General features: G+C 38.1%; 3 protein-coding genes across 3 annotated transcripts; all 3 read right to left on the minus strand.

The window, feature by feature from the left end:
- Nucleotides 1-117: 117 nt before the first annotated feature.
- LOC122357664 (inositol polyphosphate 5-phosphatase OCRL-like) lies at nt 118-9,089 on the minus strand. The gene is given in 23 exon segments (XM_043257130.1): nt 118-1,494; nt 1,579-1,690; nt 2,008-2,092; nt 2,094-2,116; nt 2,118-2,134; nt 2,543-2,627; nt 2,741-2,857; nt 3,998-4,021; nt 4,534-4,769; nt 4,949-5,114; nt 5,410-5,465; nt 5,468-5,519; nt 5,590-5,725; nt 5,833-5,942; nt 6,073-6,184; nt 6,313-6,494; nt 6,725-6,841; nt 6,963-7,077; nt 7,268-7,369; nt 7,456-7,614; nt 7,692-7,896; nt 8,007-8,156; nt 9,009-9,089. Coding segments are annotated over 22 exon segments (2,457 nt in total). The 5' UTR covers nt 8,128-8,156; nt 9,009-9,089; the 3' UTR covers nt 118-1,369.
- A 403-nt stretch (nt 9,090-9,492) lies between these two features.
- LOC122357666 (inositol polyphosphate 5-phosphatase OCRL-like) lies at nt 9,493-13,948 on the minus strand. The gene is made up of 4 exons (XM_043257133.1): nt 13,252-13,948; nt 12,596-12,675; nt 9,856-9,947; nt 9,493-9,585 (listed from the first exon to the last, which is right to left on the minus strand). Exons 1-4 carry the CDS (start codon nt 13,291-13,293, stop codon nt 9,536-9,538), a joined length of 264 nt encoding a protein of 87 aa, XP_043113068.1. The 5' UTR covers nt 13,294-13,948; the 3' UTR covers nt 9,493-9,535.
- Nucleotides 13,949-14,098: 150 nt separating this feature from the next.
- On the minus strand, nt 14,099-19,193 carry si:ch73-335m24.2 (protein eva-1 homolog C). Its single transcript, XM_043257131.1, is given in 11 exon segments — nt 14,099-14,756; nt 15,449-15,529; nt 15,899-15,970; nt 16,055-16,071; nt 16,073-16,196; nt 16,351-16,503; nt 16,726-16,849; nt 16,937-16,975; nt 16,978-17,018; nt 17,021-17,140; nt 19,008-19,193. Coding segments are annotated over 11 exon segments (1,254 nt in total). The 5' UTR covers nt 19,102-19,193; the 3' UTR covers nt 14,099-14,367.
- Between the last annotated feature and the right edge of the window lie 806 nt (nt 19,194-19,999).

Raw genomic sequence — 19,999 nt, forward strand, 5'->3', positions numbered from 1 at the left:
ATTTTAGCAATGGGGTGATGAATAATACGAGTACAATGGAGGAGACTTCCTCTTTACACACTGTAGTACCAAACCAGACTGACTGGCACAAAAAGTTAAAAACCAGCAAAATCCTTAGAATTTCCCAATATGTACTATGAGTTCGAGAATGAAACGTATGCCAGGATGTCACTACACGGAAACAGAATGTGTAAATGAAACATGAAACAACACCAACAAAGAACACAAAGTAAACATACACAACATTATCCCAGTCTGGGTTAGCGTAACACTCAACGTACATATAAATAGAAGGACCACAACTCTGTCTTCATTACAAGACATGACAGATAAAAGATGATAAAAGACTCACTGAGCACATTGGTTAAAATGTTATTGTCTCTGTAGAACGATAGGATCCAGAACAAAGCTGTAAAAGAGTAAGACTTCAAAAGAATACGTTTCAGAGCCATAGCCCAGATCTAATGAAGGCAACCTCATACGCTTGTTGCCATTAATAAAGGCGACTAATAATTAAGTTTGTGCCATTATAACAGACAGACGAGGGGACCAGAGAGTGTTTTTGTGACAGAAAACAGACTTGCATTCATCTGTGGAGGACATCCAAATGCCCAATGCTGAGGACAACTGTGTAGGAGACAGGAAAACAAAAATAACACGTGCACACCACAACAGACAATGTCGGCTGATTCATCATGATTCAGATAGAACTGAGTAAATATCATAGTCCAGACTTCTCCTAAACTCTGAAAGGTAGTCGATTGTCAAAGTCACTTTGTAGGAAACAATTCGGTGAAGGTCATTGTTGAAGGAGAAAAGGAATATGAGACATGTGGAAAATGGTGCTCTGAAGGAGCGTTTAACCTGGGCAGCAGCAGTCGGTACAATCTCCACAACATGGCTTTCCTTTAGTGTAACACAGTCTTTTCTTGTGTGTGCCCATGAGTCACATCAAACACATTCAGTCAAATCTGGCCAGAAATGTTGGATTTGGCATTACAGCACTCCGATCCAGAGGACAAAACCAAAGAAAGTGGGGTTGCACATAGCATTATAGATGCTACAGTCAAAAAGATGAGGTTTGTAAGAGTTAAAGTGTAGTTATTAATACTACAGAGAAATAAACTGACATCTATTCCTCTGAAGCAGGAACAGAAAAATAATGTAATGTAACCAGTGGGCAGTGTCTGTGCAAAACAGGCACTGTCCAACAGTGCCAAACTTATCACGGAGGCAGTCAGCCATCTTAGTGCAGGGTGGCCCATATATCTCGCAGAAGACCAGCCACAAACACACCTCAAATGTCTTTCTGCTCCACCTGAACACCTCTGAGAGAAGGCATAACACCTTGTTTTGCGGTCCTTTTTTTTCAGTCTTCATCGCCTGCCATTAGAAACCCTAGTATGAAGTCGTTGGCTTTCTGGCGGTCATGTGACGTCTGTTTGCCAGCAAGGTTGGGAGGCGGCCGAACGAGGAGGCTTGCGAAGAGAGTAGCTGAGGAAGAGGTAAAAGAAGAGATGCTACATTAACGCACCCGTGTGTTCACAATGTGCTGGCACTTGGGAAAGTCAGACTCACCTAGGAGGTTGGCGTTCAGGTTGTTGTCAATCGAGTGTTTAAGTAATTCTCTCAAGAAGGCCATCAGGTAGCGGAACACATTGCGATGGGCTCGTGGGAGCTGAGATATTAGCTGTCGTTTAGAGTAAAACAAAGAAGTAATCCTTAAACTTTATTTCTAAAAATACTACTTTGTTTTTGTTGATAAATAAACAGCAAATTGAACTAAATAGTTTAGACCCCATTGTTAATTCTGTTTAAGTTACATCAATATCTGAAAGACACATAGACAATGAAACACATGCAAATCATGAATTAAAATACACGAATGCAGAATAATTCTGAACGTTTGTGAACAGGAACTGAAACAAGAACATGCATAGATTACCCACCCTATCCCAAACAGCATATTAAATGCACAGCCTTGAAACTCTACGCATGCATGTTTACCTGTTTGCACAGGCGGCTGTCATGAGAGCATTCCAGACAGCGCTGGTAGAGTTCATAACACAGCACAGGCTCGGGAAGAGCCTCCAAAGATCAATAGTGCTTCTGCAACTGGAGTGATTAGAGCCAGCTAACCAACAGTCAAGGAGAACCACAGAGAACAGTGAGAATGCAAATAGCATAAGGAAGAGAAAATATGGCAGCAGAAAAAAAAGAAAAGAGAGGGAAAGAAAAGAAGGCACACAGCGTCTCTAGGGATGTCTCCAGCATCATTACAGTAGGACAGAAGAAACATTCTCAGTCTCTCAGCAGAACAGGGATGAATTGTGTGGGAGAGTCCAGCCAGTCAGAGCAGTTTTAAAGGGAGCCACTGGGTCACATTCACTGAACTGACAGACATTAGCATTTCTATGCTATGTAACTCTGAGTGCCCTTTAAAGAGATTTGTACCAAGCAGTAATTTATCTGCTGGGAAAAACTTGTCCTTTCCATATATAAACATATTTATATATATATATCTTTTGGTGGAAAAGGATACGGATGGAATCAGGAATGCTGGTGTCCAAGCAGTCAATAATATTTTGTAGCTCATCTTGCAGGCCAGGGGTCTGGAAAAGGTCCTCCTGTGTATAATAATAAATAAATAAATAAATAAATAGTGTTAGTAATTTAGTAATGTTAGTAATTTAAGATGTGATGGTTAATCATTGGTGTATTCACGCTTTATTGTGTTTACCTGCTGACAGGCCTTGGTGTAGAGGTGATTAACAAGCAACCAGACCTCTTTGGGAATCTTCAGAGGTTTATCCTCTGTTCCTGCACTGTCCAACAAGAAATTCATCCGGGCTTTCTCCTGTGAAATAGAGAAATGATCACAGTCTATATATTGTAGCACTTTCCACTAATACAGCACTTTTTTTTTTTAGATCCTATACTTTTGTATACTTTTTGTTGAACTATTAATTTCTCAACTGTATTCAACAGTTAAAGTTCTTCAAATTGTCACAGCCAGAATTAAAATCATTTGAAGAACTTAAAATTTTAGAGGGAAATACTAACAAATAATTTTTACTTATACTGTATACATAACCTATTAAAAGATGTTGAGGTTTTTAAATGCTTAATTTTGCATGTTATGCTCACCGAAGCTGCATCTATTTGCTCAAAAAGTGTGAAATATTGCAATTAAAAATATATATATATATATATATATTTAAATAGAAAACAGTTAAGTACAAAGCTGAATTTTCAGCAGCCATCACTCTAGGCTTTAGAGTCACTTGATCCTATAACAATCATTCTAATATGCTGTTTTGCAGCTTAAAAACATTCAAATTATAGTTGAAAACCTTTATATAATGTAATATTTATAATTTTAATTTGTATCCTTTAGTGAAAATTGCTTTTAAAATACAGATGTTGAAGGTAGTTCCAAAAAAACTTGGAGAATGACCACAAATTCATCCATGTAGTATTTGAAAGATGGGAAATATCACTCTTCTCTCTCTTATACGCACAATGAAACATGTTACAGCCCCAAGACCGTTAAACAATATAAGGGGACTCATGCAGTTAGTAGAAATGCAAATCATGCTGAGACACAGAGGCAAAAACTCTTACACTACAAAAACAGTAAACTTCAAATTACAAACACTGATTTGTGAGGCTGATTTCACCATGCTGTGAGCTGCTTTCTCTCTCTCTACTAATCTAATATTGTTGGCTGGTGAGCAGTGAACAGGGTGGGGAACAGGAGGGGCAGAATTCAAGCAGAGAGATTCAAGCCTCAGTAACTTTCATTAGCCTGAACCAACAGAGTGACTGCACCAAGCTGACCTGTAAGAATGGGCAAGCACATAGAGACACTGTCACACTGGGACAAACATTTAAAGCAGGACAAAGTCACCCTCAATCACACATGTAGGCCATAATATTTGCAGCTGTCCTATTGTGTAACGTAATAGTCTTTTCTGCAGATGAAGAGGGACTTTACCTTTTCCATGCAGCTATCCTCTCCCTGAGAGTCATGCAGACCCAAAATGATTGGTCGGAAAGAAGTAGTCAGAGATGAAGAGTAAAAGAAGGGAGGAGATGAGACAATAGAGAAACATTGCGTAATCAATGAGAACACAAAGCAAGTATTGCATAATCACAGATAAGCAGCTTTCAGCTATCATAGGTGATCAGCAGAGAGATAGAAACATAAAATAACTAAAGATGATTGAGTACTCTCTAAATGGAACAGTTATGAACAGCATGGGTGGTTTGTATGATGACCTATTGCTACAGATAGAAAACCTGCATCATATAACATTTATTTCTGTACATGACTTCTTCATTCTAGCCTCAAGTTGCAATCAAGTCAAACCTGAAAGTCATCTATTATCTAAAATCTGTAGCCATAAGTACTAGCCACTGTCTGTCATGACCTTCCACTTGCAAAGAAAGAAAGGAAGACAGCTTTTGCAATGTCAGCCATTCTGTGGTTATAACCCATCTAATCAGCTGAAGCTGCGGCCTGTGCCTCACCAGATCAATGAGTTTGGTGATGGGGATCTCACGTATGGGCTTCTTCATACGGCACAGGGTCTCTAAAGATGTGCCGAAACAGCTGGGCAGGTAGTTTCCCGCCACAGTAATGAAGTAGTCTTTTCCCCGGTCCAGATGAAGCACCAGGATATCCTCGATTTTATCCTCACCAGAGTTTAGCAGTGTCACAGAGTCTTTACTGACATAAACCTCCAGGAAGATCTCTATGGTGTCATCTGCAAAAAAAAAATAAAAATTTTTCTGTGCAATTCTGTGGTCCTTCTGGAATGAACAACAAGGATACAAATCTTTATCAAAATGTAATCATTTTCTAAAATAAGTCCAGCCCTGACATTGGGTAAAAAGGAAATAAATGGAGAAATGATCAAATACTTTCACAACATGAGATACTCACTAGGTTCTAGTACTCCTTCGCTGGGCTCAGCACGTAGCCAGGGCTTACAATATTGAGAATCATTGAGTTTGGGAATGAAGGCGAAGGTGCAAGGGACCTGTCCATCATTCGTAATGAGAAAACTCTGACGCTGAAGCTGACGAAACTTCACATTCTCAAAAATGAACTATAGAATGAAGAACAGGTATTATATGATGAGGCAGTAAGAACATATAAGACAATTCAAAGGTTTTAGGCAAAGCTGAATAGTCAGAAATCATTCTATGCTGATCTCTCACTCAAACATTGCTTATAATGATCAATATTGTAGGCACATGTGATCAGCCCCACAATCCACCCACAGTGCAGATAAATGCTAAGATTGTGCAAACATTATCAATCCTCTTCCGATATAGTAGGATCTCAGAAAGACTAGAGGCAGACCAACACACCGCCCTGTCTGGGTCTATGTCATTACTCACCTCCCGTCGTGTTAGGGACAAAGAGGGCAGAAAGTCATTTTCCATCCTGTCCATGTCCGCACAATCTCTTCAAACACCTTTTTGTAGCGCTGCTCAATCACCATCTTCACCTGCAGCACACATAAAATCAATCAATCTCTTATCTCCTTTTTGAAGCATGATAAAAGAAGTAAACCTCACCCCGACACTGAAGAGAGAGCTGACAGGTTTGTGATCACTGGTCTTAAGCTCCATGTGACTACGATAGTGAAGCTGCTTCACGCTGCTCCCCCTCCAGAGGATACGGTCGCACCAGGCAGGGACTCGACACTTCCCACTGTCAATGACAAAACCAAATCATGATGTGTCAACCTAATTTTTTCATTGTAAGAGCTGCAAACAATTATATATAAAAGAAGAGGTCTTAATCTCCAAGAACTTTACCTTGAGTCCCATCGGTCTGATTTAGCATCATATTTGTAAGTAGGGATGAAATTAATCTCCCCTTCCATGAAGTCAGTGAAGGCACGTTTAGTCTTTCTCTGAATGTTCAGCTGGCAATGGGAAACAGAAGACGCTATTAATTGTGCTATTGAGTGTGCTTTTACTTTTGAGAAAAAAGAATAGCTAACATAATTAGGTTCTGAAATATAATAAGAATCTATCTTCACTGAAAGGTCTTACCTGATCATACTCCTGAAGCCTCCGTAACTCTTTATCCTCAATAAGTCTTTTTACCTCCCCAGCATCAGGCAAACACAGCCTGTAGTTGAGATCTCCGAGCCAAATCACCACACTTTGAGAAGAAATCATAACCATTGAATCATTTAAATATTGACCCAATATCAGCTTTAAAAGAAATTCTGCTATCTAATCTAAAATCAGCTTAAAAAATGCCTACAACTAGATGTAAGTGAAACTCACTCATGTTTGACTATATTGAGAGGGGGGTATTCCAGCAGGTGAAAACTCATGCGAGCACATATGTCTTTGTAGTCCTGGTTCCGTCGCTCATAATCATCCACATGAGCTGCCAAATGAGAGTTTACGAAGCAGAAGCTTGTATTATGGAACACAAAACGCACAGCCACTCCTCCTTTATTCCCCTATAATAATGGAGTAATAAAAGTGGGTTAAATCATATCAGGTTATTGACACTGATCTGCTGAAAGAAGGGATGTATCATTTGTTTTGTGGTAATTTCTGTAATCAATACCATTCTAAGATTACACCATAAGCAAATATAATAAAAGATACACATTTTATGCCAAGCGATAGCACTTCTAGCCTTCCTGTTTTTATAAACCACTTCCTATTGTTATGAATTCAAACGTACCATTTTATTCATGAGGCCAGTTCCAACAGACTCAGAAGCAACCTCTCGAATGTGATGTTTGTGCTCCTTGTTGACATACACCACTAACATCATTCCGACTAGACGAATGATACGGATCTGAAGACAGGATGCAGAGCCTCATTAAAGGTTCACGCAAAATCTAAGCAAGCATCACATACTTTCTTCACAACAGGATGACACAAAAAAGATGAGACTGATCTTTTCATTTTAATCTCACCCGTATGTATCTGGCTTTAGGATGGAGGCTTCTCTCTACTGCATCAACCCATAACTGTTCTTTGGATGAGTCCATGTAGAAAAATGCCTCTGTACTCAGGTCCAACTCTTGGAATCTGCCAAAAAAACGAAACAATTCAATATGAACATAATCAATCAACTCTACAAATGGACAATTAACAATGTACAACAATTTATTAAAAGTGAAATATTTAAAATGTTACAAAACTGTGACTGTTTCCAAACAGGTTTCCCAAATATTGCACCATTTGCATGCTTCAAAAAGCTACATGTTCTGCCACTCACCCCAGTGCATATACATCTGGAGGGTCTGGGTCACTGCGCAGCCAGGGCTCAAGACTGCTGTCAGGAGACTGGCCATTCACATTCCACGTGCCAGTGAAGAACCTGTAAAATAGTAACTCCATAAAATACCAGGAATTAATCCAATCTAAATCAATTACACATTCTCAGGCATGTTATGTTATGTTTACCGAAAGTTCTTAATGTCCACGTATTCCTTTTCCTTCTTGCTGAGGCGATACTTGAGCAGGCCTTCCCTTGACCCTGCATGCGTGCTCATCATGGCCTGTCTCATGGTGTAGTTGGACGGGCTGTCAGACCAGGAACTGGAGCGGTCTACAGACTGAAATCTGTAATGACAAACAGCAACAAATTCAGCACAACTGAAAATCCACAGGAATCTGCATTTAAGACCAGGAGCACTCACTCATTTCTAACAGGTGTAGAGCTTTGTGCAGATGGTGGCCTTTCTTTGGTAGTTGGGCCTGCAGTGTGGTTAGTCGATGCTGTGCCCTTCCGAGGGGGAAGAGGGGGCAGTGGTGGAGGAGGTGGCTCTCTTTGTGCAACTATACGGTTTTGCTGGTTTTTCTTCTCTTCAAAGCCAAAATCAGTGGCAATTGAGAAGGCGGAGTCTAGAAACAGAGAGGAACGGACCAGCAGGATTATGAGTGACAATTGACTAACAACTACTGCCTTTGGTGTATATGTCTAATGTATTATGTGTGCCGTTTTTTTTCCATACCTGTTTTTGAGGGCTTTACTAAAGTGCTATTGTTGATGTTATTTGAGGTGGATTTGGAGGTTCCTCTTTGAGGTGGGACTGGAACACAATCTTTTACTGGAACAGGTACAACAGGCTCCATCTTTCTGGGCAGTGAACTCCTCTTCTCAGCTAAAGAAGGACCATTTAACAGTGATGTTTAATGTTTTTAGGAATGTTTTTAGTCGTCAGCATTGATTTTGAAGTATTACTGACAGTGTCTTGTAAAGGCAGAAAGAAATACACTATGATTTTTGTCCCAATTTGCTGTCTGGACAAAAAAACAAAACAAAAACAAAACGTCAAACCCAGTCTGATGATTTTGGGCAGTCAGAGATTCATGGGCAAAAGTCAGAAGGCAAAGAATACACAATTCATATTCATATATTTGCAGTTCACCAAATGCCATAAAGCAAAAAGATTGTATACACGCTAACCTGACAAATCCTAAACAAAGCAATTTTTCTGTTGTGTTAGGAGCAAGTCTGGTAGTGTGTAATGCTCAGGTTTTTTTATGTAACCATTTACAAAGTCAGCAATCGTATGATGCCTACTGATTATATGAAGATAGAGTTTCAACATTTGTTTATTTTTAAAGTCGTGTAGTGTATTCCAACCTTACATAGACCTTGCATAGGCACCCTGTAAAATATCAATGGACGATGTCAAGAACTAAAGCCTCTAAGGAGAGATTTGGAAAGACTGATTTTCAATCAGTGAGGTAACAAATCATGTAAAGAGAAATCATGCAGCACGTGGCCTAACCTTTGACTGGATTGTGGTTGTAACAATGTAAACCAACCCTAAAGTGTTATGTGTCAAACTTTCTGTCTGACACTAAGGTCAAATTCTTCCAGGAAGCATTCATTACGACAAACCTATAAATCTGGGTGTTGGTTACCCTGGTAAATAAATGATTAGAGTAGTTAATAAATAAGAAATGTGGCTTGATGTTTGTGGCTGCATTCTGTGCAGGGGTATCACCTTGCTGTTTGGCCTCCTTCACATGCTGCAAGAAGGACTGAGTGTGAATGTCATCCTGCAGCTCAAGCAGAAGCTCTGGTGTTCGTTAGCCTTGAAGCGAAAAAACCGTACTGTCGCTGTTGAAGAACATTTTGTCATAGATTCACATCCAAGCATCACAGCTATGCAATTTATTTATTAGCAAAAGCAAGCTTTGGTCAGGTTCATCATTAATTATTTATTAAGACAATATTCATTACGAATCATATAAGCTTCTACCATTTCATATTATAATTTACAAAAATAAAATGAATTGGATAAGAGTAGCAATAAGCTGCTTAATCTGAATGCTGCTACAATAAGCTCCTTACAGCCTGATGTGTTTTAACTATAAATTATGTAACAATTTTTTTAAATACACTATAAACATAGACATATACATACACACACACATATATATATATATATATATATATATATATATATATATATATATATATATATATATATATATATATATATACACACTGTATAAAACAAAAGGCTAATTAAAACTTACAGTTAATCGAGAAGTCAATAAGAAGCGCTTCTTCAGCCTCTGAAATAGGAAATTAAAAAGTAAGTTAGAAACAGATTTTAAGAGGAAAGTACCAGGAAATATAAAACATAACCTGCCCTCAATGGTGACAAATGATTTTCAAATATTTGCTCAGGAGAGGGAGATATCATCATTCAAAACAGTGCTTATATCTATGCCTCACAGATAGACAGCAAAGGTTTGTTCATGCAGAAAAATATTATAGTGAGAGCAAATGTATTCACACTGTTACAAAGTATTTTGGTAAACTATAAATAGTCGTTAGCTTACCTCGTACTATCTGAAAATTGTTATTGATGGGGATGGACAGCTGGGGCACTGGGCTTAATACAATTGCTTCAGGGTTTGCCAAAATATCCAACCTAGCAACAAGAGATTCATTCATGAAATGCTGTATAAGAATGGATAACCTTTCTCACAAGACTTCCTTTATCAATTCAGTTGATATATTTAGCATTTAATTTTTAAAAATGCTTACTTTTTATGTTTAGGATGCAACACTCTGTAATGTACTATCCTTCAAAATGTTTAGGTTTAGTAAGATTTTTATTATTATTATTTTTTTTTTAGAAATTAGGCCTAAAACCTAATTTTTACATTTCAAATAAATGCTGTTCTTTTGAATTTTATATCCACCAAAGAATTCAGGAAAAAACTATATCAAGGTTTTCACAAAAATATTAAGTGGTTTTAACATGTTTTTAATGTAACTAATTAGAAATGAAGTCAGATTTGCCATCACAAGATCCAATTTTAAAATATACTACAAAAAATTTGTTTCACAAGCCATTTTACTGTATTCGAGATCAAATAAATGCAGTCTTGGTCAGCACACTTCTTTCAAAAACTATGAAAAATCATACTGACCTCAAACTTTTGAACAGTATTGTATCTATGGTCCAGCATAACCTTATCTTATCAAAAATGTAGCTTCTGAATTTAGAGGTTGGAGGGAAGCTTATGGAAATGCAGCAGGCTAAACGCATATTGGAGGGCTAATTGCAGACTATATTTCACTCTCTGACAAGAACAACTGCCAACTCCAGGGCATCAGGTTCCTCTCAACGTGGTCATACCTCCATTTCGCTCCATGAGAAATTCAATTACAGTAGATTATTGGAAAAAAACTTCAGATTTCACTGCCTGAGTGTGCCATACAAACGTGCGGAGGCAAGACTAGAACCCCTCTGTGCTGCCAATGAGCCCCTCTCATTCAGTCTCAGAAGACAATAATTGCTGTAATGGAAGCTGTTGCCAGGAAACGCGGCACTCATGAACAAGGAAAATCTGGCCCAGACTTACTAAGCAATCTCACATTAGATCAATACAAATAATAGCCCAGTGTAGCGTTGATGGTTATATTCTGCTCATGCCAAAAATATTTCCTCCTTCTCTGAGGTTAACTTGTGGGACCCACGCCACGCATTAACGCTTCATTGACATCACAGCTCAAATGTTGCGTAGTTCAAGCACTTCCCATGCACCCCAAAGGTCTGTCAGGCTGAATGAAAAATATACATTTTATTAGCTGGTTACGCTTTCAATGATCTACACAAAGATGCTCATGCTGTTCATGTTAAAGAGAAATTCTGTCTATTCTGTCTAAGCACCACTGCAAGAATTGTGTTTATCTATAAAACACAAACCTCACGAGAAACCCAAAACATGAGAGATTTCTGTCCCCGCATGTCATGATCAATGTTTATATGTGAATAAATGGCTAAATTATTTTCATTTTTAGGTAAATTATACTTTTAAAAACATACTTTGTAGACTAGTCCTGGAGAAACACAACATTTCATGTTTTTGTTTGAGCTGATGTGGACAACTACCTGCAGAAGTAATCTGCATGACAGATTTCAATGCATACTTTTACATCTATTAATATTATTGTTAACTTTGTTCTTATTGTTATTGTACATGGATTCAACAGATAATGTGTGTGACCTCTTTTTCCCCAGTCAGTTCTTGAGCTTTGAGTAAAGCTGAGTGTGTACAGTTTTAATGCAGTTAAAGAGTTTGTGTGCTCATGTGAGGCTTATTAGGCTCCAGGACACCGAGGGTGGAATGCAGGATAATGGGCAGCACGCTGGCATCCAACACACACAACAAAAGCCACACTGCCTCATTGCACAATCTTTCACAGAGTCTTCTCACATCTATAGCAACCAGCGGTTAGGGCAATATATGATTCATATTTCTGTCGGATTCATGGGGTTCTCAGAAGCAGTAAAGTACAAATATGATTTTTGCATTCTCATGTGCTTCAACGGCAATATTAAAAATAAAAAAATGGCAGTGTTTCCATGACTTTGCAAAAGAGGAAAAAAAAAAAAAAAAAGAGCTTGATTATTGCAGAAAGATGACAAATTTACAGCCATATCCTCTGCTAGTGCACTAGAAACGCCCTCGCAGTTGTGTGAGTGTTTCTAACACAGATATAACAAAATATACTGTTGTAAATGTATTCTAGATATTCAAGACTTTTGAGAATTGTTTAGGTTTTAGGGCTGCTAATCAAGAATCTCAAACAAAGGGCAAAGTTGGCACACCACAGCTGCAAAAATCTAAAAATATTTATTCATATTCTCACCGAGCCTAAGATAAGCTTTTACACTCAAAACGTCACCTGTGGTGAGAACATGCGGTAAAAACCATCGGATGTAAAAACAAATAGCAGCAGGCTGTTAAAAGCCAGCTGCATTCTCAAGATAGAGATGCTCATTAGATAGTTAGCAATTAGATGGACTGGTGTTGGTAGGTTTGGTTGCTAATCATGTCAAAAAGTCCAAAAACGACAACACAATCAGTGTAATAACAGGCAGGCAGTAGTAATGAACCACCTGACAGAATGAGCCTAACAGAGACTGAACAGCTGCTCTGATGCTCATGTTTCCCAAGCTTTAAAATTAACTTATGCAACTAATCACGTTTTCCACATTGTTTAGTATAACAGCAAAGACGTGAAAAATGTGAAATAGAAAACTGAGATCAAACAGGGTCTACTTACTTAAACTGCCCAGAACGCTCTAACAAGGAGAGGAGTCTTGGCTCTTTTTGTCCATTTCTCAGTTCATGTCCTCTAACAGTCTGAAAAAAAATCACTGTCAAGGATTCAATTGGATAGCCGGAGGCAGAGGAAAAGGGAAAAGGGTGGAAAGTGTGACGCCTCTTGGCTCTCCTTCTCCCTTCCTCACACAACCAAAAAACTTGTTGGACTTTGTGTAAATTCATTAACTTAGGTAAGTCATAAAACAATCCCTGTCATACTTCAAGATACGTAAAAAAAGCATTTAAAACTCTATTAACATAATAAACTTGCATCTATAATGTCATACCTTACGAACACATCATATCAAATGACATGACTATGTCACGCAATGATGTTCAAGTTATAGAAGTAAGAAATAAGAGTCTATGTTTAGATAAACGAAACGCTCACCACAAGACACTTGCGTAACTTCTGTCTGACAGAAGAGAGACAACAGCAAACCAAAATGACAACGTTTGTATGCGGTATAACCTCTTTAATACAAAGAGAAGACGAAAATACATGTTATGTTTTTTACCATTACAGCTAGGCTAAGAGCTAAATGACTTTAAAAGAGATAGCTACTGTTCCATACAAAATGAAAGTGAACAACCGAGCTGTCAAATAAAGGATACGGCCAAACACTGGCTATCGGACATCCCGAATGAAGACTCCATCACGAATGTTGTTTAATGTGTTGAATTAAAGCCGTCAGGCGGCTAGCTAACAGGCTAAACTCAGCTCGACTGTTTTCTCATGTCAGGCTCCACCCCTCACCGCGTGTGTTCTGAGCCGCTAGCCTTTCTTCCGGGATTATTGAGAGACGATTGAGCGATCAGTCGGGAAGATTTTAGCCCGTAAAACGGGTTTTGCACAAACACGGGTGAGGGGAAAAAACAAGGTACACTCGCTCCTCCAAAATGAAGTGACGCACAAGTGACGCAAGAGTGCGAGCTCGTGAGCCGGCGCGGAGTCACTGAGCTCCGGAGAAAACGACACCCATCGAATACATGCATGTATATCGAATCGATAGGTTAAACGCGGATCACGGCTGATGACAAGTGTGTCGTCGCGTTAACGCGTCAATGACATATCAGATTATATTAGGATTTACGTTGGTGAAATATGTTGCAAGGCATAACCGGTCAGGTATGGGTTCCGAGGTCATCATCACCGCGCTGTCCCGGACGCAACAACATCGCTGGGTGTTTTACACGTCATAAATGCTCAACTTTTTCGCACTACTGTGTGTAAACAGAGTATGCGTTAAGACACTCTTCAAATATTGACTTCGTGGAGTTTCCATTAAACGCCCTGATGTTAATGAGACGGAAAGTTGTTGCTAAATCTCAAATGTCAATAGATGTTGTCCTTTTGGATGCATCGTTGCAAGTGTATTATTATTGTAGTTGCCTACCGCCCAGAACAGATTACGTTTTTAGATAATACAAATTAAAGCCAAATTACACCAGGATGGCTGTGTTTGATAGAAGCACACTATTATTTTATTTGTAATGTGCACTCCGCCGAATTCAGATCACAGACTTCCATCCCGAATCATTAAAAAAACAATTATATATGAAAATGTAAACATAAATACAGTCTACTCAGAAAACAATCAGGTGGCTTGATAGCACGAATTCACGTCACACATTTAAGAAAATTTAATCTTGAACTTCACTCATGTTAAATCATATTATTAGAGCTTCTTTTAATAGGAAAGACAGTCAGATAAGCAGAAAATATCCAGATTAAGCAGACGAGGTTTTGATTTTGTGCATGGCGTAAGGGCTGGAGTTGATATGAGGCCAGATGTCTCCATTGGGTATCTCAGGTTTGTCCTCATCCTTCCTCTCCTCCATCACCACGGTCATTATAGACTCTGGGTTGAACACGTCTGGCGTGCGGTAAGGGCGTGCAAGGTGGCGAAACGAAAACCGCAAGGAGGCGTGGTCGTCATCAAAGTCATCTATTAGTCCTCCTTGTGTCCTGTGGGAGGACTTGAGCTCATCTCCTAGCTCAGAGGCAAGGTCTTTCAGATCTCTGATCAGGGTGGATTTGAGACCGAACAAACACAGCAAGAAGAATAGACCAGCACAGATACCGGAAACAAAGTATAAAGCCACTGTCTCCGGAAGACCTTGGAGAAATGGAAAAGAGAGGCCGAGATGAAGAAAATAAAATTTGATAAACAATATAATCAAAAACGGAACCAACAAGAGGATAAATCGAGTAGTAAGATACTTCCACCCTGCCTGGACCACACAACCAGTCATAAGGGGCAATTTTTCTAAATTATAGATCATCGGAAAGCTGAATAAATGTTTGATTTGACAATATTTGACGGAGATACTATTTGAAAATCTGTCCTATAAAGTTGTCCAAATTAAGTTATTAGCAATAATACTAATCAGAAATTAAATTTCGCTTTATTTACGGTAGGGAATGTACTCGATATCCTATAATGATTTTTGACCTATACTATGCATTTCTGCTATTGCTACAAATATACCCGCAAGCTACTTACGTCTGGTTTTGAGGTTCAGGGTCACATGTGAGAAGGCCATTGCTGACTGCTGATGTTAGCAAACTATGAGCTATCTTTCATACTCTCATTTGTTCTCTAAGGATTTGGCACTTGTATATAGTTTATCTGCATGTATGGTACTGATACGTGTATGCTGCATATAACGATATTCATGTGTACATTTTAAAATGCAACAAAAAGTTGATTATATCTAAAAAAAAAAAAAAAAAAAGATGAATAATAGTAAGTAAAAATTGCATCTAATCATTTGAACAGTCTGGGATCAGACCACACATCTGACATACCCTGGATTTGGGAAAAGATTTCCAGAGAGTTGGTGAAAATGTTTTGTGGTCTGGACACACCGGGACCAGTATACCACCCTCCTGTGAAGGGGGAAGATGGGATGGATCCAGCAGTCAGCAAGACCATCAACAACCGATGACTGGCAGTTCTGTTATATAGCTGTTATATATAAGTCTTGTGCAGTTGTGGTCAAAATCTTACATGCAGCTTAAAGAAAATCGGCAAAATATTAACACACAAGAAAATAATGCATTTTTAATTCAGTAAAAATAATTCTGTGTTGCTTCTGCGAGGTGACTTTAAACCTTTGACCACAACTGTATTTTTTTATATGCAAACAAAGTATGAGCAGTAGTTATTAGGTTAAATACATCTTTTTAACACAAGCTAGCTTATAAAAATTAAATTAGCAATGAAGAGAATTTGCAATATAAAAGCATTTTTCTTACCGTGTGTATAATCAGATAGCAAGAAAGGATCTATGTTTCCACGTCCAACATCTTCCAGTAGATACCGTGGTACTAAATGCACAACAGCGTAAATATTTTTACGATTGTTTAACATTAATGAATAAGCTAGTAGATTGTAGTTTATCTAAAACTCACCGCAGGTGAAGGAGACTCAAGTGCTTTTTAGTCCCAGGGAAACAAGGGTCTCCAAATCCCTGAGCATCAGCCAGTACAGAGCAGTTTGTCCTGCCATGACATTTCCTTGACACCCTCCTCAAGGCTGACGGAGACAAGCACTCTAATAGGAAACAAGCATATTCTCATTAACTGAATGATCTCTGTTGTAATTTGTACAATGGAAAAAAAGGATCTGAACACATAATTTGGTGCCTCTGCTGTTGTAGCAGAACTTTCCCACTAGATGGGAGGAGTGTGTTATTTCAGTGTCAGACCTATGTCGGGTTTCGTTTTGGCCTCTTGAGGGCACTCAAGGCTGTCATGCTCCAGATGGCCAAACGTGGCTGAATAGATGGCCAAAACCGTGTCATTTTTACAGGCCAACTTCAGTCGCTCATTCTCACACACCGTTCTCGAACGATGATGCTCTGTGGTGAAGAAAAACTCATTAGCTGTATATTTCGGATCGTTTTGAAAAATGTGATTATTCCGTTCCTATTGATCGGACTATTTCTGTTCACTTTCAATTTGACGTGTTTACAAGCCTTTTTAATCAAAAGGGAAATAAATATGATTACTTGGGTGCATGTAACGGTCGTTGTCCAGTTTGGTTACAAAATATTGCTCGAGCACAAATATAGTCGTCTCACCAGGCTTGCACTTGTAGGAGACAATGATGTATTTGCTGGTTTCAGGGCAGGGATCTTGACCAAACACAGGACTCACCACAGGAATCTGACACTCCCCTCGATCCTGGCACTCAGACATCACTTTCTAGACATAGAAAAACAAACACATTCTGATTGATTTTCATTAATTATCTCTGGAATTAAAGAATGAGTAAATCCACAACAAAGACACCTGAATGGCTGTGGTTGATGTACAGTCTGTGTTTTCCTCTCTGTTACGTTTGGGTTTGCGTGTGGGCAGAGATATGGACTCGAACACGACGTCCATAAAATGCTGAGAGAACAGCCACAGATGTTCTGGTGGGGCATTTGATGGACAGCGTCTCTCCGTCGCACGCATGGGCAGTGTGGTTCTTCAGGATCCTGTGGAGGTAATCTACGAGGAAAATTTATGAAGACGTCGGCTGAAGGTCAGAGGCCTGTCACTGCTCAGCGTACAAACAAGGCATTTTAAATGCATTTAGAAAACAACATTGTAGACCACAACTAATGTACACTGATTCTGCAAGGCTGGTGAATAGTGCAAATCCAGCAGAATGACAATGGCCAAACCAATCCCCCACTTATCTAATGTTGCAAGGTGTGGCTAACATTAAAATTCTGTGATGCAGAAAGCTCTTCTTAGGTTTCAACCACAACTTGTGTTTCAATCTTACAAATACAGTAATACAATAATAGAGATTTACAACTGTGTTGAAACCCAGAAGTGGGAAAAAAAAAATGTAAAAATAAAATGAAAACATGAAGAAAAAAAAAAAAAAAAGTGCATTACATGGACAGAAATGAGATGAACATGAATAACTATTAAATATTTGTGGTTTTGTATTGTCTTCCTCTTGCACATATTTTTGTTGGTTTAATTACTAATTATTTCTGTTATTTCTGGCAATTGCTCTGCTCTCAACTGTGACAGTAGTGATTGTTTTCTTATGACCCTCTGACATAAACATAAAAGAACATTATTTAAATCATTACTAAAAATGATTATAAAATATTAAAATCAAATAGAAAATGATCAAATCAAAACATTATTTGTTTTAGTGGGCTTATGCTGTTATTAATAATAATAATAATTATTTAAAAAAAGCACACAACTTTAAATATTTTAATAATGTCATTTGCAAGGTTAAAATGGTAAACAAAATAAAATTGTAAAAAATATTGGCACGCCTTTGCATTTAATTTTATCATTAATGCATTATGCATTATTTTATAAATACTTTGTTTGGGGGGATTAGTCTAAAAATATCTATAATCACGAAATACTTTTTAAAAATACATTTTACTTCTTTAAACCTTGAATTAAGCTCGACCAGATTTCTGTTATGAAGAATTCTTTCTTTCAAATTCTCCACTAACACTATCAGAAAACGGCATTGAAAGAGAGAGGCAGAGGTCAAAGACACCATGTAGTCAGAGGAAATTACCCTGACAGGATTTAAAAGAGGTCTTCCTGTTCGCTGTACTGCGAACTTGGGATTTAAATCTGGGAAAACATAAATGAGGGATACTGCAGTACATTTCCTTCCCTAGAAGCATTTGTCTTTTTCTTGTCCTCCACTTATCCATGCAGCTCAGGTTTTTAGACTGTTATGTTCTAAACATGCATGGCTCCGTTCCTTCACTGGACCTTATCCACAAGCATTCAGTGAGAAGGAACTGGATCAATGGCAATTGTAATGTTTAGCCTGTACCCCTCTCTCTCTCTTGGGTTAGGCCATTCTGCATCTGTGGAGCCTACTGTTATGCAGTGCCAGGCACAGACACACTCAAATAGACACAATGAGCTATTCTTGGCTGATTATTACTCGAAGGCACTATACAGGAGGACAACTGAATTACGAAGCCAACATTTGTCAGGGACACAGACTTTTAATAACACAAAAACACCGCAGCTGGTTTCATATTTGATGAAACTAATGTCTTTTGAAGCCCAAAGTATAGTGTATTTGGGACTTCTTCGGCTTAAATTTTACACTAAATGTTCGTCTTTGGTTCAGAATGGGTTAATGTGGATAACTGCCTTCTTTTCCGATATGGACTGTCCTCAAACAATGGAGGAGGATGGGACAGTTCTGTGACCCTCTCACCCATCTCTCTTAAGCTGATACACTACAGTTTGCTGACAAAGATTGCCTGAAAGACAAAATACAGAATGTTCTCTTTCCTTTCAGAGGTTCGCTCCAAGACAACATGCTGAATTTCCTCTCTCACAGCCACAAAATCAGAGAAAAAACACTCACCAGAGAAATCTGGAGCTGACGAGGTTTGCCGTGTGTTGACAGCTAGGGCAATGGAGAGGAAACACCAGGACCAACAAGAGCTCCATGGAGACATAGTGCACAACGCACATTACGAAGCGCTGTGATTTTTAACTAGGACAAGTTGTTTGGCTGTTTACTGCCCTCTGACTTCTGACCAGGAGAAAGGGGTCAATGGTGGCATTGTGCTGAGAGCAGAACAAGAGCTCATTCAGCAGCATTCACACCGACACACATTTATGTCATTGCACTAATTAGACAGTTTTCATGTTTATTTTCCATTTATTTATCAAAAGGGCTTTCAGAGGTAATGTGTTCACATGTTTTTAATAAGCAACCACCTTGATAATAATACATTTCGTTTCCGGTCAAAAGTACAGCACAGATTGGTGTTCAGTACTGATCGTATAAATCCTAATTCCAGTCTTATTTAAAAACAAAAAATTGTTAAAAGTTACCTAAGTTAAATTAACATAAAATTAACATTAAAATTTGTGTTCATATATATCTTTTATTTACATTGATCTCTTAAAATGTATTTGATAATGCACATTTATAGTAAACATAATATAAAATGTTACTTATATTTCATAAATTTAATATAAAGGTTGACCTATATTTCTTGTTTTAAGCATAATAACATTATATACTTAAAACAACAAACACACACAGGTGCCTTTAAATTGTAATATTTTACAATATTACTCTCTTTTTTTATCATTAATGCATTATGCATTATTTTATAAATACTTTGCTTTGGGGATTAGTCTAAAAATATCTATAATTACAAAATACTTTTTAAAAATACATTTTACTTCTTTAAATCTTGAATTAAGCTCGACCAGATAGCATTCGTTTAGTCAAAACACATTATAATCAGTAATACCGCCTTAATGGAAATAAGAAATTTTCCAAAAAGATTTAGCTTTTAGTTTTGTTTAATATTAGCATTTTTATGACATTTAAAATCAAAT

This window comes from Puntigrus tetrazona, chromosome 14, assembly GCF_018831695.1.
Source record: "Puntigrus tetrazona isolate hp1 chromosome 14, ASM1883169v1, whole genome shotgun sequence".
NCBI lineage: Eukaryota > Metazoa > Chordata > Actinopteri > Cypriniformes > Cyprinidae > Puntigrus > Puntigrus tetrazona.

Excerpts from the sequence above, each read along its gene's own strand:
- LOC122357666 (XM_043257133.1), bottom strand. The coding sequence starts at position 13,293 with ATGGAGTCTTCATTCGGGATGTCCGATAGCCAGTGTTTGGCC. Across the intron at positions 12,676-13,251 it reads CCGATAGCCAGTGTTTGGCC|ACTGTTAGAGGACATGAACT; the intron begins GTATCCTTTATT and ends ATTTTTTTTCAG. Across the intron at positions 9,948-12,595 it reads GAGCGTTCTGGGCAGTTTAA|GTTGGATATTTTGGCAAACC; the intron begins GTAAGTAGACCC and ends TCTTGTTGCTAG.